General features: G+C 43.2%; 1 protein-coding gene across 1 annotated transcript in view; it reads right to left on the minus strand.

Annotated features, from left to right (window-relative positions):
* grip2b (glutamate receptor interacting protein 2b) overlaps positions 1–20,000 on the minus strand; it is a gene marked incomplete at its 5' end in the record, with an annotated part of 125,826 nt that overhangs the window by 33,439 nt on the left and 72,387 nt on the right. The window contains 6 exons of the mRNA XM_080846383.1: positions 2,098–2,243; positions 4,348–4,423; positions 4,753–4,839; positions 8,936–9,081; positions 12,383–12,518; positions 14,832–14,912. Coding sequence (XP_080702509.1) covers positions 2,098–2,243; positions 4,348–4,423; positions 4,753–4,839; positions 8,936–9,081; positions 12,383–12,518; positions 14,832–14,912 — 672 coding nt within the window. The remainder of the gene's footprint in view (positions 1–2,097; positions 2,244–4,347; positions 4,424–4,752; positions 4,840–8,935; positions 9,082–12,382; positions 12,519–14,831; positions 14,913–20,000) is intronic.

Raw genomic sequence — 20,000 nt, forward strand, 5'->3', positions numbered from 1 at the left:
TTAGGTTTGGGTTGGGATATGTAGATCATCTTCCATTAAAATATATGAAAATGCTTGGTGCCAGCCATGACATGACAATGGTATAGTAATGCTTAGCCTATGCCTCTGAGAATATGTTCACGTTAGTCAGGGCATATTTTGAGAACATACAGTTGTGCTTTAACACAAGTAACGACACCACAGAAGAGAAAATTTCAAATGTGACCAGCCAGGAGATAACTTTGTCATAGTCTAAGACTCCAGTAGTCAATAACAGCTCCAACTGTAAAAACAGGGAATAAGTGGAGTCCACGAAAGGTGGTTCAACATGCTCAAGGTGCATTACACCACAGGTACATATATCATTGGGCAGCTTGGAAGAGTGGAAGAGCAGGGTTTGAGTTAGGTGACAGTTGGAAAGCATTGGGTAAGGCAGATGGTAACTAGTTTTGTTTGCGAGCAAGAAAGAAAATAAATACATGAGCAGCAGTGGCTTCTCAGGAAAAGCAAAGGCAAAGGATGTCAACTGGCATGATGTTGAGATGAGGAAGATCAGCCGGACAGAACTTTAGGCTATGGGTGCTAACCGCATTGAATTAATTGTTGAAGCCACTTATGATGTCCTTCCAACCCTGCAGAACCTTATTCAGTAGGCGGGTGAAGACGGAAGGTGCAAGTTTTGTTTGGGTATTGGCTTATTAAAACATATTCTGTCTAGGTGCTAAACTAGCCTGATCCAGGGTTGTAACACGTGGAGACATAATCAGGTTTTTAAATAATTTCCGTGTTTGTTTGATAATAAACAAGTTGAGTTGGTTTATGAAAGGGACAGTAGCATTTATTTTGCAGACACCATAAACAGACAGAAAAGTGGACACCAGGCACAAACAAACAGTCCTGGCAAACCGGGCGAATAACGGGATAGGAGATTATAGACTGATGTTGGAAGATCCACAGTGTATTGTTGTGACTGCTATGAGACCAGACATGGTGTTGTATTTTGAGTGAGTGCATTGTTTACTTTATTGAGTGAATTATTACCTTTAAAGATGTGATTAAGAAAGTCATTGAAAGGAAGAAGCCAAAGTATGTGGAACTGGTTGTGGAAGCGAGGGAGGTTGGCAAGCACGCACAAGACCAGTGGAGACAGATGTTAGAGGCTTTGTAGCTAAATCAACCACCACACGGTTTGATTTTGGTTTTCGAGGACAGTCCCTCAAAGGAACTTTAAAGGAGTTGTCTGAGGCTGCTGAAAGAACTGATTTGTAGAATTATAACTATGATGATGTGCATGCTGCTCTTATGACTAAATTGTAGCATAGGCCATTCATATGACCTGCTGATTATAACATGGTCATGTACACACAGATCTCATGACTTGATGAATCATAATGTAGGCAGTTCCTATGACACCCTGCTCACAGGGTGTCCTTGCTAATTATGGTATGATGATGAACTACCAGTAATGACAAAATTATATCAGTCACAATTTCAATTACTTACAACATGATCATGTAAAACAGATTGTATACTAGACTTCATAGAGCTTTAATGATTTCAGGGGTTTTCAGAGTCATGTAATTCACACTTGTTTATTTATGACTAGGGCCTTTGATTGCATGATTAAAGGTTATCTTATCATGCAGGTCTTAGGTGGTGTTTACTGACTGCCAATAACCTAGTCACAGGTCTTTGCATTATATTTTACTTCATGTTGGAATTAAACTAAATAACACAGTAGTTGGAGTAGTTGGGCCAGGACTCTATAGCACACATTTATAATGTATAATATACACAGATGATTTAAGGATATTATTCTGCACATAGATGTATGCTATTTATGTCCTGGACTCTTAGCTCATCCATGAGTGAGTGAGTGTGCAAAGTAATGACTAAGTATGTAAGTGAGTGAGTGAACAAACGAACGGACGAACGAACGAACAAATAAATGAATGAATAAGTGAGTGAGTGACTCTGTGAATGAATGAGTGAGTGAATGAGTGCATGATGGAATGAGTTAGTGTGTGAGTGAGTGAGTGAGTATATGATGATAGTGTTACAGTTTTCTTCCGTTTTCTGTCATGTCTGTGTAGGCCGGTGTGTGATCTGTGGGCTCACCCATGATGGAGACGTCATACTCGATGTGGAAGAGCGCCTCCTGGCCACACTGCTGGAGGACAGTCAGGGCATCACTGTGGCAGGCACTGTGCAGGGGCACCCCGTCTACACTCATCAGCCGGTCCCCCGCCCGCAGGGTGCCCTCTCTACAGAGGGGATTAGAAGAGACAGTGAGTGAGTGAGTGAGGAAGTGAATGAGTGAGAGAGTGAGTGAGTGAGAATGAGTGAGTGAGGAAGCAAATGAGTGAGAGAGTGAGTTAGAGCAAATGAGTGAGTGAGGAAGCGAATGAGTGAGAGAGTGAGTAAGAGCGAATGAGTGAGTGAGGAAGCGAATGAGTGAGAGAGTGAGTGAATGAGTGAGAGAATTAAGGAGCGAGTGAGTGAGTGAGTGAGTGAGTGAGTGAGTGAGTGAGTGAGTGAGTTAATCCTTGAGTGAGTGAGCGGGAGGGTTAACATGTGAGTGAGTAGATGAGAGAGTCAATAATTTGGTGAGTGTGAGAGAATTGATATGATAGTGAGTGAGAGTTAATCATTAGGTGAGGGAGTGAGGGAATTAATAAGTGAGTGAGTGAGTGAGTGAGAGATTTAATCATTAGGTGAGTGTGTGAGATATTTAATAAGTGAGTGACTGAGTGAGAAAGTTAATCATTAGGTGAGTGTGGAAGAGAATGAATAAGTGAGTGAGTGCGTGAGAGAGAGAGTTAATCATTGGGTGAGTGTGTGAGAGAGTAAATGAGTGAGTGTGTTAGGCAATCCTCTGCTTGCAAGGTGCCTGCTCTAGAGAGGGGGAAAAGAAAGAGAGAGAGTGAGTGAGTGAGTGAGTGAGTGAGTGAGTGAGTGAGTGAGTGAAAAGGTTAACGGGTGAACGAATGACTGAGTGAGGGGCACCCCATTAACATTCATTAGCCGGCCCCCGCCCACAGCAAGCCCTCTCTACAGCGGGAGGGTGAGGGGTAACGGATGAGTACGTTAGTATGTGATGCAATCCTCTGCTCACAGGGTGCTTTCTCTTGAGGGTAAACACAGGGCACAATGATCTGCCTCGTTAAGCTGCACCCACAACAAACAAACGGAAAACAGCTCACAATTTGAGTGGCAGAGCATTGGGAGTGTCTGAAGCGCAACTGGTAACCAAGGATGACAGAGGTGTGAGGAAAAGAGGATAGTTTTAAACCGGAGAGATAGCTATGCCGTCTGAGCAGAAGTCTTTCGTTAACCATAAACGACAGAAGAACGAGGGAGGGAGAAGGGTTTTAAAGGGAAGGATTACTGTCCTGTTTTCCTTGGAAAAGAGTTGATGTCTGGTTCATAAACACGTATGCTTTCGATGAGGCTCTGCAACAAGCAGCATGTGTGTGTATTTCTCTCTCTCTCTCTCTCTCTCTCTGTCTCTGTCTCTCTCTCTGTCTGTGTCTGTGTCTGTGTCTGTGTCTGTGTCTGTGTCTGTGTCTGTGTCTGTGTCTGTGTCTGTGTCTGTGTCTGTGTCTGTGTGTCTGTGTGTATGTGTATGTGTGTGTGTGTGTGCATGCATGTGCGTGAGGGTGTGTGTATGTGTTGTGGGGAAATGTGTTTCAGTCTGTCTGTGTGCTTCCGGGATGAGTGTGGGTGAGGGTTGGGGATTTGTGTTGTTGGGTTACAAAAAGGGAAAAGTTGATGAAAACTCACTTTGGGTGCACTGGAGCTAGAAAGAGAGAGAGTGAAGGACAGAGAGTGAGAAAGAGACAGAGGAGAAAGAGAGATGGAGAATGAGGGAGGGAGAGAGAGATAGTAAATAAGAAAAAAAGAGAGATGTAAAGAGAAAATGAGGGAGAGAGAAAGTGAGGGCATCCTCTGCTCTAGTTTTTGCCTGCTGTCAGCTTGTGTTTGGGGCTGAAAGCGGTACGGTGCAGAGCGGTGTGGGGAGCTGCGTCACAGACAGCGCCAGGCGCCCGAGTCCCTCTCCCTGCTTCCCCGTGCCAACATGCCCAAGAAGCCAGCAGCACTTATGAGACATTGCACTCTGAATAATTCCGCTTGCATTAGTGCAGACGGGCACACTGCTTCAGAACTGCCTCCACTTTCCACCTCCTCCTTTCCTCCTTCTCTCTCCTCCCCCATCTCTCTCTCCTTCTCTGTAGGATGAGACTCAGAATTTATATCACCCCTTCCTCTGCAAAGAAACACCAACACAGTTCTGGCACATCAGATGACAGCTCTCACAGACTGATGCGAATGACAGCCCTTCGATGTGGGCTCAACAGGCGCTCTTACCTGTCGGCGGGTCCTCCTGGGCGAACGTATGTCACCACCAGGGGTCTCGACTTGTGCCAGTCTTCGTGCGAGCCTCCTGTGTGAGTGTGTGATGTAAAAAAAAAAAAAAATAGAGCACAGTCTTCAAAAAGCCAGCCAAACACACTCTCCCCTCTCCTACACATCTATAATGCAACATATAGCATAGCTAACGGACTTGGGTTTGTTTTAGGAGGCTGAAGGCTCACTGGTGGTTTATGGAAGTGAAGAGGGAAAGTCAGGGAGTATTTGCATGCAGCATGAGGAGTCCATGGGCTGTAAAACCATTAATCAGACACTTTAATGCGGAGTGTTTACAGGTCAGTGTAGGCCTGTGCCCCGTAAAATAAAGTCCCCCAGGGGAGAATAACCAACGGAGTCATTTACCTCGCATGACAAAGCCAAAGCTGTTGCCTTCCTTCTGTAAGCATATCTCGATTGTCTTGGATATAACACCTGAGGTACTGTCTGGTGCTGTGTAGGAGAGAGAGAGAGAGAGAGAGAGAGAGAGAGAGAGAGAGAGAGAGAGAGAGAGAGAGATGGAGTGAGGGATAGAGTCAGGCCTAGAGACAAAGGCAGACTAGACAGACAGACACACACGAACACACACACACACACACACACACACACACACACACACACACACACACACACACACACACACACACAACACACAAACACACCAGAAAGCCAGAGAAAACAAGTGGGTTTTTAGCCCGGATTTAAAGCATTAGATGGTGGGGGCTGATGGAAATGGAGTTGGAGGCTGTCTTGGGCCAGGCCGCAGAAAAGGCACAGTCACCTTTATGAGCAAAGGACAAATCATTTGGGATGGAAAGCAGCAGCTTATCGGATGACCTGAGTGTTCTAGGAGGACACTGGGGGTGTATAAGGTCACTGGGATATGCTGGAGAAGTAGTTGACTCTAAATTTCACTCTCAACCAATGCAATGTTGCTAAAGTCGGAGTAATATGGAGATCGACTAAAAGAAACTAAAGAGGTTTTCTTTTTCTTTCTGCTCTAGACGCTCTAGAAGATTGTGGTGGTCTACAGTGTCTAAGGCATTTGTGACTTCGATTAGTGTAGACTCATTGCTGTGCTTTGCATGGAAACTAGACTGAAAAATAAAAAAATATTGTTTTCTGTGACAGTGGTAGCTAGAAGATGACATTTTCAGGTATCTTGGAGGGGCTTTCTGATGAGTGGTTGCATGACTGCATGTTTAAAAAATGCTGGTACTCGGCCAGAAATAAGAGAGCTATTTATAATTGACAGAACCAAGGCGACCTACGCTGTCAAATACCTCTTTCAAGACCCGGGAGGAATACGGTCAAGTGGGTATGAGGAGGGTTTTAAAACAGAGAAAACTTTGCTGTAGTGGGAGAGGGAAGGTAAAGGTAATTTAAGGTAACAGTGTGCACTAGAGGATCTACTACAAGGGAACCACTAGAATATAGAAGAGCCTGGATAGGACATAACCTACTGACATATCATAATATATCTATACAAATATTTAGAAAACTATCACAGACCAGTGAACATATGTTACTGCCGTCACTGTCAGTGGGGTTGATTAAGGCCGACCCTAAGACAACCCCTTGATTGGTAGTTGTGTTTTGCTACCAAGTCGGAAAACGTTTTGATCTATCCAGCCTTAACAGCCTCTTAGGGAATGTTTCAAAATCTCCTGTGATACTTTTCTACCACTTTCTTTCTGCCCTCCTTGCTCCTAGCTTTAGGTCACCTATACTTAAGCAGGGCCACGGAGTCGAGGATGGTTTCACAGGAAGAATTAAATACATTCACGAGCTTGGTGCAGAAAGAGAGAAACAGAGATGGAGTGACAAATAAAAATACAAACCAACAGAGACAGAGAGAATCAAGAAAGAAAGAAAGAAAGAAAGAGAAACATAGAGACAGAGAAAGAGAAAGCAATATATACAGAGGGAGACAGGAACAAAGAGATAGGGGAGAAATAAACCATGACACATTGAGTAAAGCATTTCCCTGGGCTCGTGTCCAGGTCAGACAGAGCTTCAGATGCGAACGCTCAAACATAAAGACAGAGCAGGAGGGTCAGCCAGATAGCACAGAGATAGATCAACCACTCACTATTGCTCATCTGTCAAACTAGTTACCCACTCAAGACGATATGCAAACATTCGATCTGCCAACACATCACTAATTCAGCCAAATAATAACACTCACAATGCCCCTTCTCCCACATATCATCCACCCTCCTCTGCTTGAAGGTCAAATGTTTCATAGAGAGATAAGGACATATATATAATACAGCATTACCCAGAACATGAATGGGAACAAAACATGTCTGATGTTATCCGTCCCTTGTACTAACGAATACAAGTTCAAAAGGGTGGACTTGAATTATACCACACAGGCCAGTATATCTTAATGATTCATAAGTTAATATGATGATTCATAACTAGATTAGGTGTCATGCAGCATGACTCCCAATGCAGCCCAAAGACAGCCATAGAACTGAGTTCAGGCAGTTGCACCCTATTACCTGGTAGTGACTGAGTCTAGACCAGTCCCGCAGAACAATATCAGATATAATTACACAGCTCTTCTTAATGCTGTAGAATGCTCCATTCACTTGAATGGGGCTTCCCAACGTTCTGTGGTCAACTAGTTTTCCATATTTGACCGTTGCTATGCATAATTGACTGCTGTCAAGGGAACTGGCCTTTTTGCCTCGGATTCACGTCTTTCGTTTGTCTGGGAATTCCCTGCCCCTTCACTGCATTCCATTTGTTCAGTTGGTCTGGCCAACTCTCAACGGCGCTCCACTTCAGCCACCTGATTGGACAGTCCTTTAACCAATCAGACCAACGATACTATACAACGATACAACGATCGGTAATAAAGCAAACACATATTTTTTCTGTATGAATTGTTCCAGGGCAAGTTTCTGTTCTGTTTTCAAAGAAGACTTGCCTTATCGAAGTTTTGCGGTGCTTCGGCGGCCACCATGTCCAATGTTTAAAAACTCTCCGTGCAGTAGATTTTGTAACGTAGCCGTGGTAAGTTTAAATCCGCCAATGGCGCGCCAGGTAGCCAAAAGCCAGTTTGTGATTGGCTCCAAGGATTCTGGAAATCTTGAAATGAACGGGTATGCAAACTTGGCCAGACCCAGTTCTGAGGCAAAATCAATTTGGCCGGAAGAAGTGGGGCGGGACTTCCCAGACTAGTCTTTCGTAGCACTCCACAATAGTCCAGTAACTTATCGACCCCAGCGTATTCCGTTGCTTAGCGACGATGATTGAGCAGCTGTGTTCTATCATCGTATCTAACAGATAGTAGTTTATTCTAGAACTGTCCAGCAGACAAATACCAGATCACAGCTGATTCTAGAACAGTCCAGCAGACAAATACCAGATCACAGCTGATTCTAGAACATTCCAGCAGACCAATATCAGATAACAGTTGATTTTAGAACAGTCCAGCAGACTGATACCAGATACCGATACCTGTACCAGCCTTACAGTATGAGGACCGTATCCATATCTGTATCAGTCATCTGGCCCTTGGATCTGACTCCACATTGTGATAAATCTTTAAATATCAGCAGATGCTTCTAGCTCTAGCCTGTTATTGGACTGTTGTGCTTGTGAGTCCCGAGGGCTTCACATGAAGGCTTAAAAAAACTCAAAAACACAAATATTCAGCGTCAGTTACCTTTCAAAAATGCAGCAAACTTGAACTTTGATGGTACAATGAAATCCATTAAATCATCTCTAAATGCCAACCCACCCACACAAAGCAGGCACATTAGAAAGCAAACATGAGTACAAAATCTATGCTGAGACAAATGTGTATTTTATATGTTTCTACAAAGACGAAGCCTGTACCGATGCCATAGGACTCTAATAACCGCTTTACATCAAACAGCCAGGAGTAGAGAGTGCAGATACAAAATGGCTTCTGTTATATCTGCCAGACGGGTGCAATGTTGTCAATGGTGCTGTATGGAAAAGTAATATCTCACTTAACATTAACATTAAGAACTTAACATCTTACAAAACATCACATTATATGTAGTTCTCATGACAACATCCATGAGACTATGATGGCTAATTAGCATGTGAGCCAGGGGATTATGGCATTGTGAGCACTCTCATGTGAATTGGCATGACATACAATGAATACCAACTGTTGCTTCAACTAATGAAAGTCTAAGGTATGTGCTATGACAAGTGCCCAATGGCACAGTAAAGATGCAAATTCCAGGCAGTATGTTTGCTCCCTAGGTAATGAACCCATGACCTCGCTCTACCAGTTGAGCTACAGGAGCACTTTATTGGAGTTCTGCAATGTATGCAAGACAAAGGATTGAAGCTCAGTTTCTTTAGTGTTAATCCTAGCAGTTAAATGCTTCAAAGGTATATTATTAGGATTATCATACATAACAATACATCAGTATCTAAGGGTAATCAACCATAACAATACCCCCTTTAGAAAACTATCATTTTGTAAGGCTAATCATTCTTAAAGGTAAGCAGTCCTGTCCCATCAGCAGTGAGAGGGAGGTAATACTCAACTTCCTACCGGCTGGGGGCAGCTCGTACTCCACCTCCAGAACCACCCGCTCGCCCACGTTCTTCAGCAGGCTGATGATCTCCTCGTGCCTCAGCTTCGTCAGGTTGATGCCGTTCACTGACTTGATGTAGTCACCCACGTTCAGCTGGTCGCTCCTGATCATGCACACACACACACAATCACAAATACATATGCGTATACACAAAATCACACACAGAAACACACACAGGCACACAGAGTAGAAAGACATGTATTTAGTCGAGGGGTGAAGCGATGAAATTCAGATGCACTGATATAAAGTACCATAGTGTATGAGATGTATAAGATGTGATCTAGAACAATGACAAATCTGCAAGTGATTCAGCACAATAAAATGGTTATTGGGGGGTATGAGTTTAACAGAATAAGAGAGATTTTTCTATGAATAATTCTGTAGTAACCACTAAAGACATTTAACACAAACGCCTGTGGCAACTCCATTAATGCAGCCACTGTCATGCAGCGCTAATGTTACTGTTTGGCTCTTCTGTTTCCCAATCAATATCTATATTAGAATGTGCAGCGGCATACAGTAGCCCTGCGGAGCCCTGGCTCTCCAACTGCACAGCGCTCCTCCGTGGGGAGTAAACACATGCTCATTTAGATGCTAATTAGAGAAGAGAAACACTATTTATCCCAGCTGTCCTCTGGGCTTCTGCCGGGGTTCACACACACACACACACACACACAATAATGCCTGGCAAACAGACATCAGCAAACCGCGGCGACGGATTCAGCGCTACTATCTACCCCCATACACACATTACGAACAATGAGCGCTCACACCAGATTTATCATAGGAGAGGGGGAAAAAGGAGGCCCTGCATGGGGTCATATTGGAGGCAATTAGCGTGGCGAAGGCTGGAGATAATTAGCTTTTTTGAATTGTAAGGGAGAGAATAAAATATGAAATATGAATGCATAGCATACACACAGGGGGGCATTTAATTGTGACCCCTGCTTTTGGATTAAAATAAGGTCTTGAGGCAAAGCTGCTTTTTTTTTTATTTCAGCTACTTCTCTAGCAACGTGCAGTTTTAGTCTATAACAGGAGTGTTCAGCATGTTGGTAGGGAGACTGAGGGCAGTATGTAGGATAGACTGAAGTCATGTTCCATCCTGGGCAGTGTTGGGGTGCATGGAGATCAGCGCCACTGCTAAAGCCCCAAACAGCCAGACAACCTCAGATACACACTCACACACAAATGGACATATAAATAGACTCACACACATACATAGTCACACAAACAACCACACACACACACACACACACACACACACACACACACACACACACACACACACACACACACACACTTGTAGTGCATATTTGTTGGACGAGACCTAAGATCGAATTCAGATGATTAAAGTACTTCATCGTTTGCTTACAGAATTCTCATTTTTCCACATTACATCCAACACTGTTCATAAACTATAGTGCTTTAGTCACCGATCCTATTAAAGCCCCCTAACCCCAGACAGCTTCAGGAGGTGGGTATTTTTATCCTCCTCGTTCCAAACTTACACAGACCTGCTTCTGGTGGTTTGTGCCGGCAAAACAGCATAACACTCTCATATCATCAGGAGAATCACTGATGCAATTAGATGGGTGAGAGGGGTAAACTTTTAGGATGTGACTGGGAATGCATCTTAGAGTATGAGTGGGTGCATATGCACACGGTGTTAGGTGTGTGTGTGTGTGTGTGTGTGTATGTGTGTGTGTGAGTGTGAGTGTTAGGAATGCACCCAAATCTGTATATGCTATTCCGGAAAGCACAGATTATGCGATGTGAACAGATATTTCCTCTACCCGAAGTTGCACGTTATTATTAAAAGTCAGCTCCATGACTGACATGTCTATGCGTCAGCCACTATGTTTCTTTTTTTATGAATTCATATCATTGTGGATGGCTACAAGAAAACCCATTCTGTTTACAACATATGAAAAACCGCCTGTCGTTTTTAGCTGTCTGTGTTAATGTGTTAATTACCTCTATTATAATTACAATATATTGTCAATATTCACCTGTTTAAGATGTAACATGCTGTATGTATCAGCCATAGGTGTCATGGAATTTTGACTTTTGACAAAAGCCCAACAGACAGCAACAATTTGAAGAGATAGCCATGTGACAAGTACACACTTAATTCAGTTTAGACTTATAATTTAGTGTCTGCTGTAGAGTTGTGAGACAAGGGCGCGAGCAAAGCCCTTTGCATCATCAGATGCACGTAAGTAGCTGGTGGCTTGTGAGTAAAATGGCAGCATAAAATGTGGTAAAACAAAGCAATGATCATTATGTCATTGTGTGTAAAAAATGTTAACCTGGTACAGCGTCGGGAGTAAAGGCAACTGTGTAAAACAGGCTTTTTATTTGATATTAGTAGACTAGGTAACCTTTCACACAATGCCATAAATAAATAAATAAAACAACAGCTTGTGTATGTGATCAATGATGATATATCAATATCAATAATTGTAGCCCTATTAAACATTTTAAAGCCAAATTTTAAAATGAATATGAGTGTATAATGATGTTATCTTGTACAGGTGTTTCTCTCAAGCATTTTTAATTTATTTTCAATATAGCTAGCCAAAGTTTTGAAATAACCTTAGCTTAATTATTATAGTTAATTCCGTATACCTATGTCTATTGATGATATTTAATGATTTGATATTCATAATGCTGGTTATTCAGTCAATCCAGTTTAGATTCTATGCATTAGAAGTAAAATACAACTTATGTGTGTATGAAATGTTTGTATAATGTATAATTTAGTATGATGTATAATTTTGATAAAAACTATATGCACACACACAATTTTTTAGCACAACCAGCCCAACTGATGGGACTTCTGAAGTGGTTTGCAGTTATTGTGCAAGGCCACAATAAGCAGAGGAAGGGATGTGAAACATCAGTAGTGCAAACCCATATGCAACTCAAACCTACCCTTATGTCTGCCCTGGCCTCCTCACCAATGCATAATACACAAACACAACCAGCCTCCATTGTAACCGTGGGCATGGGCTAATACACAGCCGCAAGAGCAAATAATGGCTGAATTTATTTCAAAAACACCATACCCAGACAACCAACCCAATTGCCAAGCAAATTACAGAAAGTTTAGGGTTTCCGTAAGCTTCAAACTGTCACTGCACCATGCTATGGTATATGCCAAATAGATCAATCACATAACAGTGTTATGCTTTGAAGGCACACCAATAGCATTGCCAATGAATATCAGGTTAGACAATACAACATCTGCCTGAATAAACATGATTTCTGGTATAAACCACACTCACTTATGGTCTTCTATCAGAATACAGAGACAGAATTTTGTTGGTTGAACAAATACTGATACAGATAATGATAATGATGCCGCTGGGCACCTCTAATGAGCGTGTGTGTGCGCCCACCTGGCAGCGAGTCCGCCCGGCCTTAGGTTGGAGACTCTGGGCTTGCCGTCCTTGTCTGTTCCTCCTGAGATGGTGAGGCCCAGTGTGCTTCCCTCCTTCTTCAGGAGCTCTACCAGCGTCACCCCCCTCAGCTCTTCTGCCCACGAACAGCAGAGGCAGGGACACCACACACAAGCACACACACACACACACACACACACACACACACATAGATACACACACACACACACAAACACACATAGATAGATACACACACACACATACATTAATACATGAAAACACCAACAGATCAGAAAAGAGAAAACAGCCCTAAAGTACACTGAGAAAGATGAACAAATAAACTCATATTCAACCCAACACTTTTGCCTTTGGACAAACATGATTTGTCTTCAGGTCATCAAAGACTAGACTGGCCATTACCAGCCTGTGACTCCATTTCATTCCGTCTTTCAGTCTGGGCCAACCCAATGCATTTTGGTTTCCGAGATGGGCGGGTGCTTATCTTGAGGTTTAAAATCATTGGAGTTCCCTTAACCAATCAGCAACGTTTAGTAAGCATTCGGTAGATTAAACTCTTCCCAAAGCCAGTTGGGAGAAGAGCTACGACGTCCTTTCCAATCATAAAACTTACAAGAAAATACTCTTGTTCTCCTTTTAATTTTCTGATGTTCTCGAGAGTTGAGACAACTTTTCCGATAGCTTTTCGTGTCTTTTCCTCCACGGCGAGTTTTGAGTCACAGCTCTGAACTGTTCGCTGATTGGTCCTGCAAAATTTTGAGTTCTGGAGACGATTGTCAATGGGGTTGGGCCAGACAGAGTATGAGCTTGAAATCAATTCAGGCGGAAATACGTAGGCTGGTGTCACCAGGCTAATCAAAGACAACCATCTAAAGAAAAAAAAGGAACATTTCAAACACCAACTCCTGTCACGCTGCTTCCCACCTTTAGTCACAGTGACAACAGCTCTTGAAACACTGGTTCAAACATACAGGCTACATACATTCAGTACATCCTTCTGTACTTATATGTATAATTTAGCCTATGCGTCCTTGCCTGAGGACACACACTGAACTTACAGCAGTGAACACAGCACTCTAGACAGGCAGCTGGGATGCACAGAGGAGCTCGCGTCCGTTTATGTTCACAACCGAGGAGTTTAAATCCTCATCAAATATTTACGCCGCAAACATTCAGCCGTTCACTAGCACACTGTTGTGTGTGTGATCTAAATACATAACACGGACAGAGTTTAAGATGAGCTTGATGCAGCAGATCACACAAACACACACACACACACACACACACACACACACACACACACACACACACACACACACACACACTATGATCTCAGGCAAACAGAGTGATGACAAGTGACATGAAATGTCTTTAACAAAAATGAAAACTTCATATTAAGTATCACGTAATTAATTTATTTCTGAAATGTAACAAACTGTATTGAAGTGTTTAATAAGTTACTAGTTATTTTAATACATTTTAAATAAGGACCCCTCATATAAAGTGTCACTAAACTACTACACTTTAATACCTGAAAAAGAAATCTGCTTTACGTCAAAATCCAACATGACATATTTATTATTTGATAAATTAGTCTGATGTTACTGTCATCATTTCATCTTTTAATGAAACTGAGTGCAAAGGATGTTCTCATCTCATGTGTCAGTAATGATAGCTTTCTTAGAAATCTGTGGAAACCATGTCAAATACAATTATCTTATTTTAAATTGTTCTTGTTCGGCCAATAATGATTTTATGGCTGACTATACACTTGTTTCACTGAGACCTATGCCAGATCCAGTTTTGATTGGTTCCAAGTGATCTGGGTTGTAAGACTGCTTTTGAGGAATGCCTCCACAAGCCCTTGGGAGATCTGCTCGTGCTGCTAACTGCATATGCTCCCCTCTCTCTCCGTTCTCCTCAGCTCTCCCTTCTCTCCCCTCACCTCCCTACTCCTCTTCACTCTCCTCTCTTCCCTCTTCTCTATCCTCTCTCAGCCGTCCGAGCCGGAGTGGCAGGAAGTGTGTGGGGAGACTCAGAGGGAGCTGATAAACACACTCCCCCCACATCAAAGCAACGGGAAACGGGAGCAGGGCAACAGCTCCACTCTCCAGGGCAACCACTGTTTGTGTGGGCAGGAACAGGAGAGAGGGAAGTGGAGAGAGAGAGAGAGGAAGAGAGGTAGAAGGAAGGAAGGAGTGAAGAAAGCAAAAAAAGGGGGGGGGACAGATTAAGGTTAACTAAGAGGATAAAGAGACAGTGGCTAGAGAAAAAGAGAGTATAAAATAGGGGAAGCACTGACACAGCGTGAAAGAGAAAAAGAGAGAGGCATGGTTGGCAACTGACACAGGGGCACTCAGACAAACAGTGTGACAGCCAGACAGACAGACAGACAGATGGTCAGACATACAGAGACAAGTCTGGGATATACCTGGGATGCTCTGTCTGTTGGAGGTGAGGGAGTTGTCTGTCCCTGCTGGGTCCTTATTCCCCTTTGAGTAAGGGCTGTCATCTGGAGAAGGGGAGACAAAATAAAACACAGCACAGTTACAGTCCTGACACACTGCACGACCTAACGCCTAGGTCCTATCAGGCTTGATTTGGGTAGAAGATCACACACACACACACACACACACACACACACACACACACACACACACACACACACACACAAAAACACAACACACACACACGAGAAATAGGAGAAATATGAGAGAAATATTATGACCCCTCTGAAACAAGAGACATTAAGCTCAGAAAATAAAGTGAGTAATTTAAAGTTTGCTGGTAGAAACTTCATATCATCAACAAAGCAATATTCCAGCAGGTGTCTACACCCTCTTAGACTTGAACATTTTTAGGAGGTGGGGAAGTGTGTGCACCTGTTTTTTGCAAAAACAATCCTTCATATCAGGTCTGTTCCATTCAGAACAGTTCAATAGCTCCCCTCCAAAAAAAGTAACATTTCTTTTCTATCCCAATTTCTGACACGCTGAAAGCTTCATCTCAGCTTGATCCTGATCACGCCGCAGCTTGCTAACAGCACTAAAGCATCTGAAAGCATTCATCAAAAACAAAACCCATTACTGCACATTAGCACTCTCCGGATATTTCCATCCTCTCCAGCAGCACTGTTTGGCTGTCAAGAGGAACCCAAGCAAAAACACACCATCATTCTGAGAGGCATGAATAATTCATTATTTTCTTTTCAACTCGGCACATAAATTAGCGCATCTTTCTCCAACCTCTCTCTCTCTCTCTCTCTCACAAACACACACACACACACACACACACACTGCCAATGCTCAAAGTCTGTCATCAGTAATTGTCCTGGGAGTTTCCCCGTGGATACCATTAAACTCTTCATCTAGGCCTGATATCTACAGGGGCAAACATACTCAATTAATACCCTCAAGACAGGCAGGCACACTCTAGCTGCCGATATGGGCTGCTGATGAGCTGAAGCCCCATTGACAGGCTCTCTGGGTGCCAGTGGCAGTGTTTCATCATGCCATGGTAATGTTGGTCTGAGGGACTGCAGAGGAGACGCACAGAGCTGAGTGTTTAGCAGGGTAAAAGAGGGGCATGAGAAGAAGAGAGGTGCTTCTAGGATCGTGCGTCCATTTGCACCTCTAGTCTGGGCAAATTGAGGAGAGCTGACATACAGACACACACATTTCGACACAAAGATGCACAAAATCTCACACAAACTCTTACTAACTCTCTCTCTCTTTCTCTCTCTACCTCTATCTCTCTCTCACACACACACACTCACACACACACGCACAAATACACATCTATGCTACCTAAAAGCATACCAAATCCCTGGTATGCAGTAAACGTGCTCAACAAGCCTAGCATGTACTGGCCGGGCATATGGGGAGGAATCCCAGTGGGCCGCCGCATCGGTGGGCCAATGGATCATCCAAACATCCATGAAGGAACACTCTGTCTGCCTGTCGTTGAGGGTGCGCATGAGAGCATACGTGTTCCTGCACTGGGCTCACTAGCCAATCAAAACCAAAACCAAATATGTTGTTGCACTTTTAACTAATAACACAAATTAACATTCATTTTAAACTAATGCCAATGTAGCACGCAGCAGTGTTATGATCAATGAAAGTCACAGAATTGAAAATGTTCAAACCTAAAGAAAGGGGCCAATTTGGAACCAGATGCTTTGAAATATAAAAAATAGGCATGCTGTTTGGGCATGTGCAGCCAGTATCCACAAGTGTCTAGTCCTTTAGACGACTGAGTCAGCGGTGAGCATCGCTATTGTCGGGGAGCAGCCTAAGTTCAAAATCACCTGATTACAATAAATAGACTCTAAGGCAAGGGCACTAAATCTAGTGGGCTAAATCCTTAAAGAGATTGTAAGCCTATTCATTTTTAAATTAATTAATGAACATAATTCTCTGCAGGACTGTAAAATGGCCCATCTAACTCATGAGAGCACATGAGACATGAGGAAAGAGAATGAGAGAGAGGGAGGAGAGGAGAGGAGTCATGAGAAAGGAGGAGAGAGGAGGACATAAGACAGATGAGGAGAGACATCCCCCCAGGCTGGTCCTAGAAGACAATTCCAGGGCCATATTTCATTTTCCAGTACAGCCCTGTCTACAGCCTCAGGTTTCATCACATACAGGTTAGCTCTATTTCCTTCTTTGTACAGAAGAATGCCAGACACCTGCGGATTGATGGGGGACTCGTATACTATAGTGCCGTTCACTATATATCCAGACCTGACAAGCATGTGTGTAGCCACAAATCCCCAACCTGGGAGTAGAGTAGGATGAAAGGGAAAGACTAACAGGGAGATAAACATAAAAGAAAGACAGGGTAGAGAAAAGGAGAAAGAGGCAAAAAAACGTGACAGAGAAGGAAAGGGGAAAGGAAAGGGAGAGATAGATGGAAGAGAGGAAAACCAAGGGAAGGAAGGAGAGGAGGGAAAAGGGAATGTGACTGAACAGGAGAGAGAGCAGAATGTAGGTGACCCTCATGAGATATTTCCCCCCAAAACTTTCTCTGAGTTCCCCCTGCTTGCTGTGCTTCAAAGCTGAGGCTCATTAGTCCAGTCTAAGGGGAGAGAGGAAGGGTGGAAAATGAGTAATTAAAATTCACGGATAAACTACAGCCCAAATGCATCATAAAAATATTCCAAAAACCCTACACTCTACACTCAAAGATATTAGACTATCCCTAGAACACAGCCATAATGTGATACATAGAGCCCTGGTTCACAGCATGATGCATATTTTTAAATAATATATATATATAAGTTAAAGTCAGAATTAGGTCTAGGTCTAAAGTATCCCGGTGAGTTACACACTTTTAATTAGTATGTTACAGTCTTCTTGATAGAATAGTTACATCATATCAAGGGCTTTTATGAGGAGGGTTTTTTGGGGGTTTTGGTTTCCTGTGCTGTTTGTACTGTACCCGACAAGACTCAGCAGTCAGATTAGCCAACATGCCAACACACACACACACACACACACACGTACACACACACACACACACACACACACACACACACACACACACACACACACACACACACACACACACACACACACACACACACACACACACACACACACACACACACATACACAAACACACACCCACACACACACACACACACACACACACACACACACACAGGAGCTCTGAATCCATGACCCCCCACACACCCTGACTGACAAAGCCCCACTGGGGCATGCCAGCTCTCAGCAGTGGAAAGCTATCTGCTTCAGCCCAGATGTCAGCCGGACCTGCACCACATCCGACCCGGACCTGGGCATCTGGAAGCTCTTTTGATCCTAACGCTGCTTTTTTTAAATGAAAAAAGAAACAGCTCAATTCACCAGGCACCTATCAAAAAAAGCTGATTTATCCCTGACGTTCCACTTCACTTATTAAGCACTGAGTCACCTGTTTTTGGCCTGAGTTCTTAACACCCTGTCTGTTTGGGAAAAGAAAAGGCAGACAGAGGCTTAGCTGCGCCACCGTCACCATGTACTGCAACAAGCGCATTTCAACAGCAGAGAGAGAGAGAAAGAGAGAGAGAGTGAGAGGGCTGACATGGTGTACCCTGGCAACAAAAATATAGAAACCAACTTAGTTTAGCGTATAAGAAAGGATTAAGGTTTTCAATCTGTCAGCAACGTTATTTTCCTTGGCTAAAAACACAATAATTCTGACTTCATTACGTTTGTACTTCATATGATGTCTAGGAACTGCCTTTCTTACAAGTAATTACATACAACTCCTGATGAGTTTATGTTCTGTCAATGTCAGTTGTCCTATTAGGCTATTCACTAGTAATACAAAGCCATAATGAACCTTTCATCACTACATCACTCTACTGGAAGCACAGGCCCAGAGCTGCTGTGTGTGAGTGTGTGTGTGTGTGTGTGTGTGTGTGTGTGTGTGTGTGTGTGTGTGTGTGTGTGTGTGAGAGAGAATGTGTTTGTGTGTGTGTGTGTCTGTGTGAGTGTGTGTTTGGCAGTTAGTGAGTGAGAGACAGCTCTTGATCTTAAAGGAGCCATTCGTTTTGTGTTGCGTTGTGCTAAAAGTCTGCAGTGTAAAGGGAAGTAATTAGCATGGGGCTTAATGAAGGGGCTTCAGTGGTGAAAGGTTGGGTCGCCCTCGCTCATTCAATGCTAATTAGTCCACATTATCACACACCAGCAGCACAAAGACCCACAGCAAGACAGGGAGGGCTGCAGCACCACCGATAGCTCTTGCTGTCACTAGCTTTTCACACACAAACACACACACATAAAATTACACACACAGATGGCCATAAACAGACATCTGAGCATACAAATGAAGACAAGCACCCAAACACACACAGTTGCACACACACAGTTGCACACACACACATACATTCTGTACATTGCAGACAGACTAACATCGGACAGCCACACCATGAAATCTGCATTCAAAAAATAGGAATCGCTACTTATCGTCTCAAATGAGGTTTTTTGGTGCCATTTTCAACACCACTCTTTAACGATGCCCATCACAGGAGCAGAAACAACACACATTCATCTCAACACCTTTATGCACCTGAGCTCTGTTTGCCATGGGAATGCTGACAAACAGAAATACATGTCACCCTTCACCAAATGCCTTGGTAGGCAGTGGGCATTCTTCAAACTTGATGCATTTTAGCAAGAAAACGCACATGTTACCCGGGAGCAGCACAGGACTGCTTACCTTCAACCAGAACATCAGCAATAAATAACGTAGATGGATGACGCGAGACATTATATCGTTATCATTATGATTGCATTGGCATACTGATGCAGTAGTGCAGCATCAGTCAGCATCCTGCTCTGCATGTACAGGGGTGCAAAGGTATCACATTCTCTGTAGATCTGAAGCACAGCTGATATTAGTTAGCCTGCATAAGTATGAGGGTACTCTGTTGGTATAAGCTGTCAGATCATCAGCAATTACACAGAGCAAATTCAAAGGGAATTTAGGTTTTTGGTTACTCAAAATCATGCTCTCTTAAATGTGTATTTGTACTTGCGGACTTAACGTTAGCAATAGTGGTCTGAAAATAGAAGCCACTTCCAGTAGTGGC

The sequence above is a fragment of the Sprattus sprattus genome (assembly GCF_963457725.1).
Source record: "Sprattus sprattus genome assembly, chromosome: 10".
NCBI lineage: Eukaryota > Metazoa > Chordata > Actinopteri > Clupeiformes > Clupeidae > Sprattus > Sprattus sprattus.